This window comes from Macrobrachium rosenbergii, chromosome 6 (assembly GCF_040412425.1).
Source record: "Macrobrachium rosenbergii isolate ZJJX-2024 chromosome 6, ASM4041242v1, whole genome shotgun sequence".
NCBI classification, from domain to species: domain Eukaryota; kingdom Metazoa; phylum Arthropoda; class Malacostraca; order Decapoda; family Palaemonidae; genus Macrobrachium; species Macrobrachium rosenbergii.
Window position 1 is genome coordinate 29,031,146 of NC_089746.1, and position 18,211 is coordinate 29,049,356.

General features: G+C 35.7%; 1 protein-coding gene and 1 long non-coding RNA gene across 9 annotated transcripts in view; one reads left to right on the plus strand and one right to left on the minus strand.

Annotated features, from left to right (window-relative positions):
* The window catches only part of LOC136839398 (uncharacterized), a 441,312-nt gene that overhangs the window by 291,363 nt on the left and 131,738 nt on the right, over positions 1–18,211 (minus strand). The gene's annotated exons all lie outside the window — the stretch shown is intronic.
* Positions 1–18,211, plus strand: part of twz (BTB/POZ domain-containing protein twz) — a 240,450-nt gene that overhangs the window by 148,024 nt on the left and 74,215 nt on the right. For all 6 annotated transcript variants that reach the window (XM_067105387.1, XM_067105385.1, XM_067105384.1 and 3 more), the window contains 2 exons: positions 6,187–6,312; positions 10,320–10,388. In XM_067105387.1, the coding sequence (XP_066961488.1) occupies positions 6,187–6,312; positions 10,320–10,388 (195 nt within the window). The remainder of the gene's footprint in view (positions 1–6,186; positions 6,313–10,319; positions 10,389–18,211) is intronic.

An 18,211-nucleotide genomic window follows, 5' to 3' on the forward strand; every position in this document is an offset into this window, starting at 1 on the left:
TTAGTGTTACGCACAATACACCACCAAGAATGATTTTGGCTGAATGTTATTTAAGGATCCTAGCACTGGTAGTTTTTGGTTGTACCATGCAAATTTAATGAACGCACTCATGCATGGCCGGGGGGGGGGAGATTCACTGACATGGTTCTCTTTATTTCAAATCACACTAAAACTAATAGTGATATAAAAGGTGCTGTTCACTGCCTCATGATAGGGAGAGGTCATAAATTACTGAATAAATAGAAATACTATAAGAAAATTAACATGCACTGCTAGGCTAGTAATTATTTCGCTTAGTAAGCAAACAAACTGCAAGATAATTTTCCACTATTCCTCTAGGGAATAAAATCTTTTCAGTTGAATTAACCAAACCAGATAATTCGCGGACACAGCTGTCCGTGCGCTCTCTCTCTCTCTCTCTCTCTCTCTCTCTCTCTCTCTCTCTCTCTCTCTCTCTCTCTCTCTCTCTCTCTCTCTCTCTATATATATATATATAATATATATATATATATATATATAGAATATATATTTATTATATATATATAAATATATATGAAAAAATATATATATATATATATAATATATATTTTACATTTAAAACCATTTTGTTGGTATCCATATAGTATTTTTGTAATTTGTTTAAGAGCGGGATCATGAGATTTTCTGAGGGAACATTGGGTAACATTAGAGAACACAGTTTAACACAGTACTTTCACTTTTTGGTACTGTCTTTTTGAACAGTTAAGTTACTACAAAGTCCAATGCTTCATTGGCTGATTAAAAACAATTAAGAAGTTTGGGTCTGTGATATGGCTTCAGGGCGCATCAAGGGACGTGGTGAAAATAAATTCTTCAGTGGTTTCTTACAGGAGACGAAGTTCCTACTAATATGTAAAATCTTTGAAATCTGCTCCTCACAAAACTAATATCTCTCCGCCTAATAATCTGACGCTCGGAGTATATTGTACAACGCCATAGTGAATGCCAATTGCGCATAATGTATCGCGGAAGGATTTTGAACAAAATTTGAAACAGCACTCAATATCGCTGTAGGGTCTTCGAATGAAGGCGGATTTCGCAAATATGATTAAAGACAGATCATCACTTGCATTTATAACTTTGCTGTACAGTATCGCTAGCGGATCTTCCCTGAAATCGAAATTCTGCATGCAGAGTCGGAAACGCATCCACTGAAATTGCTCATTATCATCACAAACGCATTTTCACTGAAATTGCAGCACGCCCTGTAATGAAGCGGTAGCTCTTCACTGAAATCTACAAATACAAGACTACCTGATACTCTTGCAAGAAATGGATTCAGTGATTTTTTTTCCTTCAAGCCTTAAACACAACTGTAACAAATAAACACATGCAAGAGATAATAACACCACGTTCGAATCACTTTGGTGGTTGGTAAAGAAAGTAATTATAAATCAACCCAGTGTGTCAAGAAGAGAGAAGTCAGTGCAGGACCTTAATCATCTTGACAGACAAATGCTGCCTTTTCATTACTCTTAGATTATTATTCTCCCAAAAAACTTGTTTTCTATAAACGAGTTCTTCCACCGTTTCATTAGAAGTAAATTTGACGACCAATGTTTCAACCGTGCAGCTTCTTCACGGACTGAAAAAAAAAAAATTATCCTACGGTTGCTCGGAATAAAATTTTGTTTTTTTGCAGTAATACATCAAAGCTGCATTCCAGTAACCTAGTCAAAGGTAAATAGCTCCTTGCCCATGTCAGTTTCTCTCATCCAACACGGTTCTGTCACGAAATACCAGAAATGGATGAGACTGCTACCTTTACTTCCTAAACCGTGCCTGGAAGCTTGGAATGTAGAAATGGAATGGAATATAGAGTTTGGGACAAAGGCAAAGCGCTGAGATCTATGAGGTCATGCAGCGCTGGAAGGACACTGAGCATAAGTAGGTTTGAAAGGTGTAATAGAAGGAAAACCTGGCAGTTGCACTATGAGACAACTGTTAAGAGAGGGTGGATAGCAAGATGGAAGGAAGAGAATATGAACGGATGTACAGTAAAAGGAATGAAAGGGGTTGCAGCTAGAGGCAGAAGGGACGCTGCAAAGAACCTTTAGTAATGCCTACAGCGTACCCCGTGAGGTGCACTGACGGCACTAACCCCCTACGGGAGCTGGGAATTTGAGAAAGCTTCTCAATTTATAGTTTAGCGCACCGCACATACAAATGGTTCTTTTATTTCTCAATAAATCTACACTCTGTTTCCTGATTAATATTTTATGACAAAATATTAGAAGTTCTCTACGACAAGAATATTCGTAGAAGGCAAGAGTGATTAGATCAGTCAATTGACACAAATTTCGACTGTAACAGTAATGGACCAAGAAAATTAGCCAAAATGCTCAAGCAACTAACAAGTAAGGATAAAAGTCACTATAAGCTACAAGTTGCAGATCGGTTCATGACTGGTAATGTTTGGGTGCCACATTCAGGCAAGGGTATTGTTACCCCTATACCGAAAAGGTAGATAGAATGCGAAGTGAAGAGTGATGCCCTTAAAGTTATTGCAAAAATGTTGGGAATTCAGCATCTCCATATCAATATGGAGATACTGAATTAAAACTTTTAGAGGAAGAGGATATAAAGTGCACCTAACCAAGAATTTTACCTGTCCCAGGTGACAAAAGTGGCCAGGCGCTCTTGAAAACAAGAATTGTGCATTGCTAAAAAGAACCGTGTATTGTTTTGCTATTAACTTCAAAAAAATATTTTAGTCTTAACATGACTGTTCTTTGAATGCCATTGTCCCATTTGCTATTCCTCCCATCAGGAAATGTTAACAAATTTCTTTTACACTTTTCAACTCATACAACCACAAATTACAAACTAGTCAATCCAACTACAAACAAGAAGTTCACTCTCTGAAAGTTATATCCATATGCTCTTTTAAAATGCACCACCTTCGTAGCATTAAGTAACTGAATCTCAATAATGAATCTAAGGACACATATTAATAAAGCACCCGCAATCATCTCCTTTCGGGTAAATTCTTTAACCATTTCGGAATTAAATAAGGATTTTTAAAGGTAAAACAAATGATATTACGATTCTGACTATTGCAATGATATAATTCTCAAGTAGATGGCAGTAAAAATAGAAAATAAACTTACGCTTGCAATCGAAATGACAAACAACATGAAAAATTCATACAGAATAAGCAGAGCTAACCCCCAAAGGCTGCATCAGCTGCATCTATTACAAAACGGAAAAGAATACGCGATTGAGCAATAATTTGCTCACTTTCATTTTAAGAGTTAGTTTACTCGGCTGCATCCTTGATTGGAATAGCCTTTTGAGGTAGAGACCAAGAGAAATGAACAACGTCTACTTTTAATTCACAGCCTTGCATTAAAGACAATGGAGTATCCCCTCGCTGCAAAATATTAAAACTGAGTTTTTAAAATCGCGCTGCTAACTTTCTTTGCCGTTATCAGTCAGATCTCAGTTTATTTTCCTTGTAAATAGATTTCGGATGGAAAGATGTGAGCGCATGAAACCGTGCTCGGAGCATGGAATGAAAACATCAATTATCTATTATCTGATGGACAACTTGAACGGATTATGATCAAAATTCCTCAGCCACCCAAAAATCGACGTTAAAGGCACATGTCTAGACACATGATTTATGTCACTCGTACCGGTTTGATGTCGGTTTCTTTGTTTAAAACTTTTCCACTGAAAATGGCTTCCAGTTAAGAGAACCAAAACTGTCTGGGTAGATGAAGATGATTTGTATATATTATTCGAATCTCGAGACTAATGACTGTTTGACCATTCTTACTTACAGAAAAGCATTACTTAACTGATATTTGGCCTAAGGTATTAGGGGTGTGTGTGTGTGTGTGTGTGTGTGTGTGTGTGTGTGTGTGTGTGTGTGTGTGTGTGTGTGAGAGAGAGAGAGAGAGAGAGAGAGAGAGAGAGAGAGATGAAACCATATTAGATTTTTAAAATTCAAGATTTGGTTTCGTAATCATGACATTATTTTAAGCATTATGGCAGAACACTGATCATTCGTTTTTGTTTTTTCTTCTCCACCTCTTTTTCTCTTTCTGCCTTTCACTGCTACCCGCATTAGTATAATAACAACGAAGTACATAATTCAATGCTAGGTTAACAGGCACTTACTGGATTGTAAGAGAATGTGTCTGCATCGTTCCTTCTTCGTCCTGGAATCGAACACAAAAGTTGTGCCATGCGCTTTACCGAATGCACTCAAGAGGCCAGAGAGAGAGAGAGAGAGAGAGAGAGAGAGAGAGAGAGAGAGAGAGAGAGAGAGAGAGAGAGAGAGAGAGATGAAACCATATTTGACTTTTTTAATTCAAGAGAAAATAGATCTGATCTTGTGACGCTGTTAGTGCTTGAAGGCGACTTTTTAATCAAAGACACTTGAATTTTCCATGAGTTTACCTCAAGGAATTATGTAAAAAGGGAGTCTTCAGTACCATGATCTTCGATGTTTCTTAAAAAAAAAAATAATTTTACCGGATAACATCAACGTTTCCTTTTTTAACAGGAAACATCAGTTTCCAATTAAAAATCTTTAGCGTTATGAGTTTCCAGCAGCAATATCTTCGATCTTCCAAGTGAAACGACCATTTCTCAGAAAATAACCTTCATATGATGTATCTCAATACAGCAGATTACACCCCTTTCGGAATAAATACAACTGCAGAAGCCCTCGAAGCAACAAGCTAGTCAATTAAGGCTAATCTTCCGCTAAGGCATGCAATGTGATATACCGCAGTATTCACCCTCTGGGTTCAGTAAATCCGAACAGCGACGATTATTTTCAAGAAACCCTTGTTTCTAAGACCGCTTATTGTACACGAACAACCAAGAGTTATCTTAGCGATTATTACGGGAATTAAAACATGATGTCTACCACTAGAAACAACGAGTGAAACCGTCGAAAACACGCCATTGTGGTTTCTACTTAGCGTCTGGTCTTCATCCCATCTTTTGTGAATTTAAGGGCCCATGGAAACAGCAGACGTAAAAAATTGTATTTCGGCTGGTATTGCTAATTAAGCACTCGCGCGCGCGCGTGGGGGGGGGGACTTTTTCACTTTATTTCTTGCGTAACATAAGAGATGGGAGTGTTTTAGTCTTGAAGCACGTAAAGGCCATGTTTGGACTTGGTAAACCGAGTCATCTTCATTCTGCATACGTTATACTCGTAGGCTACTGTCTCGATTTTAATGGATACCGAGTACCGTTCAAAAGTTGGACTAAGGTGACTCCATGCGAAGCATTTTACAAGCCAGCTGCGAGGAAGGCTGGCCCTGGGTGTTAACACTCGTGGACTACTGTACTACTCATACACAAGTAAATAGCATTGCATTTCCTATTGTAGGATTCCTTGAATCTGTGGCTTCTCTGTATTCGTTAGTTTCAAATGAAGCCTACCATTATTTCATTAACTCAAGTAAGACGGAAAATTAATTTCACTAACTTCAACACCCAATATCATAAGTTATTTTAAATAACACTCTTGCCACATATCACCGGATAATACCCTTCTATCTTTTTTTATATTAAAGGAAAGTATCTTCATCATTCAAAATATACTTTACACAGCTTTAGTTAATCCTGTGGGACAATATTTATAATTTTTAATCCTTTATAAATAGGATACTTTAAAACCCTCTTTTCTTCATTCTTATGCTCCTGAGATTAACTTAAAGCAAGGGTAGTTATAAAAGAGATCCCTTTTCTTGCTGTTATTTCTTCCATTCATCGTGTATACAAACATACATTACTATTCTTACACAAAAATACACACACACATGTATACACATACATACATATATATATATATAATATATATATATATATATATATATATATATATATATATATATATATATATATATATAGAGAGAGAGAGAGAGAGAGAGAGAGAGAGAGAGAGAGAGAGAGAGAGAGAGAGAGAGAGAGAGGAGGGAAAAAGATGCACATATGTACATTGCGTATGCTGCAACAGATAGTACTATAATGCTAATCAAGATCATCAAAATTAATTATTATAAACTGTTGTAATTGTTGTTTCTGCAGCTGTCGTTGGTGGCAACCACAACGAACGCGAAATACTCTAAAGCGTTATAACTTTGCTTTTGTTAATGAGTCCTTTGGATTTATCTCCCACAGGATGCTGTCTCCTTCCATCTCCCCGGCAACGTCCCCCACCCTGACCCACAGTGGCTCCCCGACGCCGCCCCTATACCCGACACAGCCCAAGATCTCGGGCATACCGACAGTCGCCGCAGCTTCACGGTACGTTAAATTATTATTATTATTATTATTATTATTATTATTATTATTATTATTATTATAGGGATGCGGCGACCTCGCCGTCCACCTTGGGAAGGTGCAATCAGTGTATTTTATGTAAGAGGGTAGCAGATTGCTGCAGCGTCCGGCTCAAGCTTGCTCAGGCAATGGATCTCTCTCTGCCTCAGGCCCACCAGTCAACCCAGCTGTAAATGGGTACCAGCATTTGTTAGTATCAAGAAAATAGGCGTAAGGCTCGTAATCTCATCTCTATTGACTTGCTTAGTAACCAGGAGGCTGTACTCTTCTTGCGCCATCTCCTCCAAAGAGGAAAAAGGCGTATGGTGAAAAAATATATATATTATAAAATGGTTTAAAGAGGCTAAACTGCCATAAAGACATAAAAACAGGTTACACAGGTTTATAACAACACATTGGAAACGCACTTAGAGCTAAATATAAACGTACAGTGATATAACACAATTGGCACTGACTTAAACAGAGGGTGTAAACGTGTTTGGATTGAGGTAGCTAGGCCCCATTTCACTGATTACGCCACCAAACCCACAACCGATTTTTCAGGAAAATGGACTAAGTTGCCTCTTCCTACAGAGATCGATTCTGGGTCTAAATAACCAGATGGCTTACCCTGTCTTTTTCTCTGAAGTTGATGAGTCAGCAACTATGAAAATAAAATTCAATACAACAAAAATTTTACTTTGACTTCATATGTGATAGGCGTCAGCGAGTCTCCTACTGTTGACGCCGGATAAGCATAGTCAATCGATCATCTGTGACTGAGTTCTTTCGCAGTGTTGGGATTTGGCTCACCTACCGCGTCGACTGCATTTATTTCCTAGCAACCTTCCCTCATTAATTAACATACTAATAACATAGGTTGGGCGATTCTTCTCCCAAGGAATATCAGAAATGACTCTAATCTTTCTTAATCTCTCACCGAGAATATGTTACTGTTCTTTTCGCATTAACCTGTTTTTTTCGCATTAACAGATCATTTCTTTGGTCTGTAGTTAATTCTTATTTACTACCTCTTTTCGAACATCTTTCGTGGAAATGTATACAATTACTTAAATAATTCTCATGAAGTTTTGATATACATACATACATATATATATATATGTGTGTGTATATATATATATATACATATATTTATATATGTATATATATATAATATATATATATATATATATATATATATATATATATATATATATATATATATATATATATACACACACACATATATATCCCAATAATTATATCTGAATACCGAAATGCGTTCCGGTATATTTTAGAAAGAAAAAACCTCCAAGATCAAAATACTGTTGTTGGTTTGATAATTCCTAAAGTTATCAATAAATACGGATATTATCAATTTTTCACCTAGTGTTGCAGCCTTTGATCTCCACTTTTTTATACACTTTATTAGGAAATTTTTACAAACTATAGATAAATATTACCGATAAGATGCTATGAATCTTTATTGAATGGATGGACGTATAATGGTAATTACTATCAATAACCGGTATTTCATAAATTTGTAATGAATGGACGGGTATATTTTAATATTAAGGTTAATAAATGTCTAGTCCAAATTCAGCATTGTAATAAAACCTCACGGATATGCAATGTTTTTAGAGAGCGCACTGATTTGTCTTCTGGAAATTCGTGATTTATTTACAAGATTCAATGTTGTTGAGCTTTGTGATTTGTGTGGCAATGACTTTCTTTTGAGAAAATAAATTTTTAATGATATTGCTTTGGGAGGACTGTGTTTCTGTTTAGTTGTTGTGCTTTGGCGTTAAACTGCACTGGTTTGTTATGATGGTTGACTGAGAGGGGGAAGGCATGCAAATCACAACTGAGAGGTTTGTGAGGAAGAATGCGTGTGCCACCAATCCATGTTTGTTCAGCAAGTCGACTTCGCAGCAACAGGCTCTTGCTTCTGAGCGTGCCTACATATGTAAGCTTGTATTATGTCCAGCTATTTTATGAAGATTAAATACGTGATGTATGAAGATTGGTTATCGAAGATTGTGTCAGATGTGTTTATGAAGATCTGTCCATTAATATTAAATGATGCAAATTTTGAAGAGGTATTGCTAGGTTTTAGTAACTTTAAAAAATAAAACCCGATTGCTTCCAGTTCTCTCTCTCTCTCTCTCTCTCTCTCTCTCTCTCTCTCTCTCTCTCTCTCTCTCTCTCTCTCTCTCTCTCTCTCTCTCTCAGTGAAAGATGATAAGACTGGGGGTCAACAGTGTTCAAATTACAACCTTAAGAAAATCTATGCTGCTGTCGTAAAGAAACTAAGATTTTAAGGAGAATCAGTTCGAAATTTGAGAATGTGAAAGGATGTGTACAGAAATAACAAACAATCAAAACTACACAATTAGTGAGCGGGGTTAATGTTTGCATGAGTGTTGTCTAGTTTAGAGATGATGTTCAGAGTTGTATGAACTTGTGTGAAACTGAAGCCTTGCTAAGGAGGTAATCACTTTATGTAAATTGCAATGCAAATTATTGTTCGTATGCTAGAATGGTGATCTGGAAGAAAAACTTTAATCTGAAGTCGAATTTGGGCCGAGAGATGCGTAAAGAAGAGTTTACCCAAGTCATTAAATTTGTAACTATGCAAAATAATTTTTAATACAAATTTTAAAAATATAATTGAAATTTTTACTTTTAATTAAATCCATAATCAAATTCAGATTATATCTTATGTTTTGCTGAATTGTAAATAAATAATGACTAATGTTTTTTTTCCTCCTATTGGTACTCTTGACTACAAATCTGTGTGTATATTTCCAGCAAATCATTTATAAGTCAAGATTCCATCTCGATAAAAAAAAATAGGTTCTTGGAAATCTAAGTCAAATATTACAAATATCAGTGAAACAAAGATGAAAGATTGCTGTTTTACTAATACAGGATATTTCCTAACATCTATTTGGATGACAGCAGAGGTGGGATTTTCGCTTAACCGTATTTTTGAAATTTAGTAACCACTTGAAAAGGAAGTGAGAAACTGAATGCCCATATACAAAAAAATGAAGTTACAAAACTACATAAATAAATAACAGACGGCCAAATACAGTGTATGCCATGCCTTCTATTGTAACCCTGCACAAGAAAAAGGGTACGTTATAAGATGACTGTGGGTTTGTAAGTTACGTCTATCATTGCTACTGGGATACCAAAGAAAATTTCTTCAAGAAACTACTGGATAAGTAATTAAAATTACTCGAGATTAATTCCTATTCAGTGTTTCAATTTCCAACCCCATACAATCGATCCCACAAAAAAAGGGAGAATAAATTATCAGTTATGTTGTATTTCCAGAAAAAGAAAGAAGTCTATATATCAACAGGGTTTTGTGACTTTCTGATCTCCCGGGAAATAAAAAAATTCTTAAATGCAGTCAGAAATCTACTTTGCATCCGAAAAGAACAAAAAATTCACAAAACTGGAAAAATAAAGCCATTAGCATATAATAATGGTACATTAAAACCTCCTTTCAGCTAAATGACCAAGTAATCAACGTGATGGACAGCGACAAAACACACAAAGTGTGGGGAAAATTTCAAAAGTAAAGCGATAAAATATTAAAAAGTTCCGAGATCTGCCTACTTGTCACTTTTGCCTATAATGATCTGGGTATTACTTTTGTGTGTGTGTATATATATATATATGTGTATATATATATATATATATATATATATATATATATATATATATATATATATATATATATATATATATATATATATATATATATATATGTATAGTATGAGAGAGAGAGAGAGAGAAAAGCTAGTAACAATTGTTTAAGAACCGCTATAATTACTAACAGAAGTTCATCTGCTAATATAGTAATTTTGTAATTCCAGACATTTTATCAAATCATATGCCAGTTATAGTCCTACCCACTAACATGAGGCCTTGAACAGCTAATTACTTCCATACTTGATGACTTATTATTCAAATTCCAGGTTTACTGCGCCTGTCCACATAGATGTCGGCGGATCTATCTATACATCGTCGCTGGAAACGCTCACAAGGTGAGTACAACTCATGAGGCGTTTTTTCAGGTCCCAAGTACCAAGACCGAAACTAATCATAACAGTATATGTCCAGACCCACACTTGTTTATATATATATATATATATATATATATATATATATATATATATATATATATATATATATATATATATATATATATATATATATATATATATGTGTGTGTGTATGTGTGTGTGGTGTTCTAATATCAATGACAGGTAATGCAGAACTTTCCCTTTGGATATCCCAAAAGATTTCGTCTTTATATCAATCTGTGCACAGAGGTGTGTGTGTGTGTGTATGTATGTGTACCAAACTCAACGCATAAGAGAAATGCAATATGTGTGTGTGTGTGTGTGTGCCATTGTATATATATATATATATATATATATATATATAGGCCGGTGTCGATAGGAGTGGCCTACCTCGACACCGGCCTGAGTGGGGATATGGAGCCTCTAACGGTTTTTGTATGTTCGTCAGTACTGTTCTTGTAGTATATATATTTGTGACTTCTCACACTCTGTATCAGTCCTTCGTCAATGGCTTGGAATGCAAGTCGAAACCTGGTGACCTACACTTATTTTTCACCTGTGGTAATGTGATAAATGAATATACAAAATGATAATAATATATATATATATATATATATATATATATATATATATATATATATATATATATATATATATATATATATATATATATTTCAAGATAAGGCAACGATTTACAAGAGAGATTATTTTCAAAATAGAGAAAAACAGCCCTTTGAATCTCACTTGAAAGATATATTGCAAAACCATAATAGCATTTAGTGAAGACACTAATAATAGAAAAATATTTCTCCTTCACAAAACGCGCGAATGAAAGGCATAAACACCACACAGAATAAAATTTTGACTTTGTAGCGTCACACTTTTGCAAGGAGAGATGAATCGCTTTTGTGGCAAATAAATTTTGCCGGTGCACAGAGCTTCAGCACCAGTCTTTGTCACCCAGACCCTTGCAATTAATGCCGACTATTTTCCGGTATTACTTCGCCATCTTTTCCAGATTAAACCGAAATTCATAACGACTATTCTTTTGCAACGGCATCAATGTTCTGTTAGATCTTTTGTCTCTGGTAATAATACCTTCTTACTACACCGTACGAAAAATCTTTTGACAAAGGGGTTTAATGTCAAAAATGTTGAAATCTTTACTTGTATTCAAGGTGTCTGAAAACTAACTACTTGCGCATTCAAACGTTTATGAAATTCACTTGTAGTGACGAAGGCAATGGCTTGAGTTTGAAAAACTTTTATGCAACAAGCTGCTGTAGCAAAGATAAATCCTTCGTAAATTATAATTGATATAAGAGATGAATATCTTTGAATAAACTAATATTGTATTAAAACTTTTTCGGTTTATGAGAAGATGAATGATTTTAGTTCTGAATTTCCTGTTTCAATAACGAAATCTACGACTCGGGTCTTGGGTGAGGGAACATCTATATAAGCATGCGCCGTTAGTTCCCACATTTCCTGGAAATGTACTGACGTAAGCAGAAAATTAAATATACAGTACACTGTAAGGTAGTGAGTAGACTATAGCAAGTCGCAGCCACTAACTAAGTAGAAAATAGGGTAGCAACCTCATAGCAAAATACTGCCAAAAGCTGAAAGGGTAATGCCATTCTCAGCTACTACTTCTAAGGGGGAAAGGGCGGGCCGTCGCACGCGCAGGTACGTGCGTGCGCACACACACACACACACATATATATATATATATATATATATATATATATATATATATATATATATATATATATATATATATATATATGTAGTGTGTGTGAGTGTGTGTCTGTCTGTCAGACACAACAAATCACCTTCCTGTTCCGAGAATGAAACAAGTTTGACAAAAGCACTGATTATCAAGTGGACTCTTCACGGCGCGGCCGTCCACGCGGCAGCGCATATACAATACAAAAATGAAACACATGGAAACCTCCGTCCCCGCTCATGGAAGACGCTGAAAAGACCCCATTACAATAGCTCTCTACAAAGCACGAATCTCACGCGTCAGTGTCACGCCTCGGGTCGGATTCCTTTCATCATGACAACAATGAGCCAATGAATCAAGGATGGACAGTGTCGTCATAACTACGACGACAAAGCAGTTTAAGGTATTCAGTGTTACGCCATATACTGGTTAAACTCACAGGTGGTGGAAATCAATGACGTTTGTTAGCTTGAATACTGAATGAAATGCACAGCAGATGTAAATACACACACACACACACACACACACACACACACACACACACACATATATATATATATATATATATACATATATATATATATATATATATATATATATATATATATATATATATATATATATATATATATATATATATATATATATATATATATATATATAAAGTGAGTGTGTTTGTGTTGTAAAAATTGTAAAAAAAAAGTGGTGTTCGAAAAGAGGTAGAGTAATTAACACACAAATAACAGTCCTTCGTTCTCCACACCCGGTTAAATCAGCCTTCCAGGCAGATGATATTTTAAGCATTAATTTCACATATATTCTGAAAATACGTCAAAACATAGTCTCGTCAGATAAGCACATCTAAGAAAATAAAAAATGAAACCTGTGCTACCATGTTGAGTCCCTCCCTATCTTAATTATGGTATGATGTACACTTTGCTGACGTCCTTATTACTCACGATTGCATCTCTCTCTCCCATCTTTTCTCCCCACCTCTCTCGATCTACCTTTTTCTTTCACATCTGTAACTCACAGCAGTTCACTAGTGACCCGACATAAAAGCCTCTAGACATTAACCTAAACGCTACCATACGTTCCATACCTTGCCTCATCCAGAACTGAACACAAGCGCGGTACCACTGCCATTAAAGTATCCAAAAAACTGCACCAAGAATTTTAACCATATGAAGATAAACACTAATGATGCTTACATTGGCTTCTTGTGGGCTGTATATTACTTTTGCTACAACGACGGGCGTGGTAACGAAGCAATATGGCAAAAAGCTGTCATGAAGATAAGCAAGTAAAAATGAAAAACCTAGCGGGTGCATAGATTATTCAAATGAATAATACCTCAAATGGACAGCTGAATATTAATTCGCGTTTCATAAGCAATCATTCTTTTCGTTCAGAAGTTTTACACGGTCAGCTTGGCTACCGGTGAATATTGTTCAAAGACATTTCCATTGAAATCATAGGTATATTCTGCGTACTACACATACGTGGACAGGAATCTATAAAATACTTTTAAGAATGGATGATTTACATTTATAATTTAAAGTATACAATTACCAACTATAAAATTTACATAATATATATATATATATATATATATATATATATATATATATATATATATATATATATATATATATATATATATATATATATATATATATAATATACGTCAAATGTGTAGATACGGAGGAATACGTACCTGCGCTTGAACACAAGTAGTGAACTTGGATCTGCTGTAACAAATAATTACAACTTAAGATTGATTTTTTTCCTATGAAAAAAATATCCGTAAGTTTTTCCTTTGTATAACGTGGAAGATGACAGATAAATAGAAGACTAAAAAGTCGTGAAGAAAATAAGCCATTAGCAACAAAAGTAACAATTTCCTTCACTTGGAAAAACAGAATGATAAATCCATAGCACAAATAAAACTTGACTGGTCCCTGGTATATAAACAACCACACTAACAATCACGGTATCAGTGACCCCAGTTGTTGTCATGCCCGGTAACTCAATCGATCAAAACCCCGCTCCACCTCCAACCTAATCAAAGCATATGTATATACCATGATCCGTGGCCGGTATACTATCGAAACCTAATGGACTGTCATTTGCCATGTCCGATTCTATATGAAACTTTCATGAAAATCAATCATACGTTCTAGGTTTCTGTAAAAGAAAGCTATTGAGATGGCTATCTGTCTGTCCGTCCGTCCGCACTTTTTCTGTCCGCCCTCAGATCTTAAAAACCACTGAGGCTATTATAGAGGACTGCAAATTGGTATGTTGATCGTTCACCCTCCAATCATCAAACATACCACATTGCAGCCCTCCATCCTAAGGAGTTTTTATTTTATTCAAGGTTAAAATTAGCCATGATCGTGCGTCTGGCACCACTATAGGTGCCAACAACACAGGCCACCAGGGCCGTGGCTGAGTTTTTTTTTTACAGCATTATACACTGTACAGAAAACTCGACTGCGCCGAAGAAACTTCGGCGCATTTTTTACTTGTTTTAAGTCAGCTACCATCAAAGGAAAACAGTTTTCTGCGGTATGAAATAAAATTACTAAAATAGCAGCCTAAAGCATTTATGCTGCAAAGCTATGAACTTGACAGAACAGCAATCGAGACTTGTAGTCCTTGGTTTACAAATACTAAGAAAACTGACTAAGACTGAAGATGTGCTGAACGTAATTAAACTTATACAAAACAAAGAAATGCTAGTTGAACACTTTGAAGGTTAAATGGTAAAATATCAAGTACATTAATAATTGCCACTGAAGCTTAGTTGATCATAACATTTATAACTAATTACGAAAGACAAAAAGCTATTAAGACCGAACTATAAAGTCTAGAACAAAATGATTAAGCTAGAAGCTTTGCTGAACGTAGACCATGATCTTACCGCATACAGAACAACGTTTTACGAAAGAAAACAAAATACAAAAAAAGCAATACTCCTGAACGATGATAGGAAAGAAAAGCACAAGTCTATCAAGATCAGGTTAAGAGGGTAAAAGAAACTGTTGTGGGAAAAAAAACGGCCCGGTTCACCAGGGAAAGGGTCACTCATCGCAAAAATCCACCAAGGGGAAAAAAAATAACAGAAGCACAATATGATTACGACAACAAATAAAAAAATCCCAGCCTTTCGTTGTTGGTTTAGAAGATATATACCTAAGGAAAGGAAAGTGAGGGGAATAATTGGCTTGGTTGCGGTAGGACTGGATGGCTGTAGAATGAGAATCGAGGGAGAGGGAAGGAGAAAGAAGAGGAGGAAAAGGGAAGGAGGTTGAGGGGGGGGGAGGTGAGCGCCCCGAGGCGATGCTCATTATTGTGTTCTCTGGTGCCCTCAGGAAATTTCCCCCTCCTGGCGTCTCCATCCCTTCCCCCTCGACTATCCCGAGGATCAATGCTACCCTTTCTACCCCCCGACAGTCCCATCCTCCCACCCTTTTATCCCTCCTTCCCCTTTCCGCATGCCTAAGGCATAACGCCCCCTCCTTTCCCCCTTACCTCCTTTTTGCTCTCCTTCCCAATCCTCGTCCTTGTATCCTCCATAAACCACACACACCCCCCTTCCCCTTCCTCCCCCGACTCCATAACTTGTTTTACTTTCGCTTAAGGTCATCCTGTCTATCCCTCTCTGTTTGTGTATGTCTCTCTTTTACACATGAGAGAGAGAGAGAGAGAGAGAGAGAGAGAGAGAGAGAGAGAGAGAGAGAGAGAGAGAGATTGTTAACGCAAGATTTCACTCAAATGCACTTTTTTTCCGTCTAAAAATTCGTAAAGTCGTACGAATGTGCGTACTTTCCTTTCACCCTATAAGTGTTATGAGCAAGTTAATCGCTAAATGAGTAAAACTCCAGATCACTGTGGAAACAGTTCATTTCATCTAAGCTATTAAGAAAAATGAATGTGTTAATAACACAGATATGAGGTTAATTCTTACTCTTTAGTCAAAAGAATGCTGAAAGTAAACTTTAACAATAAGAGCAGAGACTATCGAACCAGTAAGCTTTCTTTGGGCTGAAAGGCTTCTGGCTGCAATTGCAAAGTTTCGTATTTTAATTTTGGGTTTTCCAATACTCTCACGTCGTAACGGTACGAGTATAAAATGTAATTTGCTTCAACTATTCACCATAACGTTAGATAGCACTGTATCATTCTGCTACATTATAGAGTCAAGTGTCTCAGGTTGCCGATGCGATTTTGTCTGAAATATCCCTTTACAAATAAAAAGAGCATTATTTCGTCAACAATCTCTGTCTCTTTATCTATAATCTGTTAATGCTAACCTTGGCATGCACGGCAATCAACCATCGCTACGGCAAACTACAGTAATAATGACCCACTTTTTAGAGTATAAAGCAAACATGGAAGACTTTTAACTTCTATGTGCAAATGCCCATGACGTGTACCTGACGAAGGAGAAGCCCTGAATGTCTTACCTAAGTGAGCCAAGACCAGTTTATCATCTGGATCCACAGCATTTATAGGCTGAAAACTGCACTGCAATTTAAACTATCTTCATTCAAAGTCCCCATTTATGTGAAGTGTGCTGGACTGAAATTTAAGGAAATCGCTAACAACTACAGTGTCTACAGCTTGCAAGCATAAATGGGACAAGTTGAACAAGACACCATGAGTATCTTCTACACAAGAAGAAAATTAACTTCCTGAAACTTTTAAATTTTAGTTTAGCTAATTTGTGTAAATGTACCAGAATGTAATAAAGTGTTAACTGTTCCTAATGATAGTAATGAAGTATAAAAAAAAATTATCCCACCAACATAAATGTTGGAAAGAGTCATACTTTGGCATAGACAAGTTATAATATTTGCTCCTTTGGACTAATAAAACTAGGGTAGCTTAAATTGTTTATAATATAGTGAATGTTAGTTTTTTCAGGGTCATAAGAGTGCCAGCTCTTGGTCTTGTACTTTGTTCATGATATGCAGTTTGTTACTTCAGTCTGCTTCAGGCTCACTATTTCGGGATATATATTTCTCACATTCATACCTTCTCAATGTATTGTTAGCCATCCAGTAACTCGGTACTGATCAGGATACATAGATTTTTTTGTACTTGAAACTCCTATTGGTATAAAATTAATTATGTGTTTACGTAAGCCTTATTACAAGTTCAGTATCAGTTACCATGTAGCTTGGTTATGTTTAAGAATACTCAGTTTGTTTACTAAGATAGCTGATCACATTAATTACTCTTAGTTAGTTCAGTGTCTTTCAGGTGGAATATTTTATATTTCACTAGAGTTTCTCTAGTTTACTGTCACCACAAAAGTAGCTCAGTGTTTCAGGATATACATTGGTAAGTTCATTTTTTCAATAAGTTTAACAACACCTCTGTGTTACCTAAGTATACTTACGGTTATGTAATATTCATAAGTTTAACGTCATGTACTTCAGTACATAGGTTGCTCAATGTTCTTCAGGATACATGGGTTTTTAATGTAAATGCTTTAACAGTTTACAATCTACTATCAACTAGTTTAGAACGTTTCAGATACATAGCTTTGTATTTACTTGAATATACAGTTTCCTATCACTTACAAGCAGCTCAGCGTATCAGGATACATAATTTTCTTATTATTTTATGAATCTTCTTAATTATCTAGAATCAGCGTTTGGCATGGTTCAAGGCACATGTTTCTTTGCTATATAAGATTCATTGTTTAATGTCTGCTATCAAAAAGCTTACTTTACGGACCATTTCGTATGAAGTCTTAAATGTTTAAGGATAATTTTCATCACTGTCGAATATCACTAGTCAGGTGAGTGACTTTTTTTTTGTCTATTTGTCTGTTATCTTTTTCTTTACTAATATCTTTACTAATAACTGGTCTCTTCTTTCTGTATTTCCTATTATCTTCTGTAACTTATTTCAAATGAACAACATATTATTTGGAAGTTTCAATTTCACAGCAATGGCCCCGAATATGGGTTTACCTTCGGAATAACAATGATAATGATAATACTAAAAATAATAAAAAATAGCCAATATTTCAACCTAT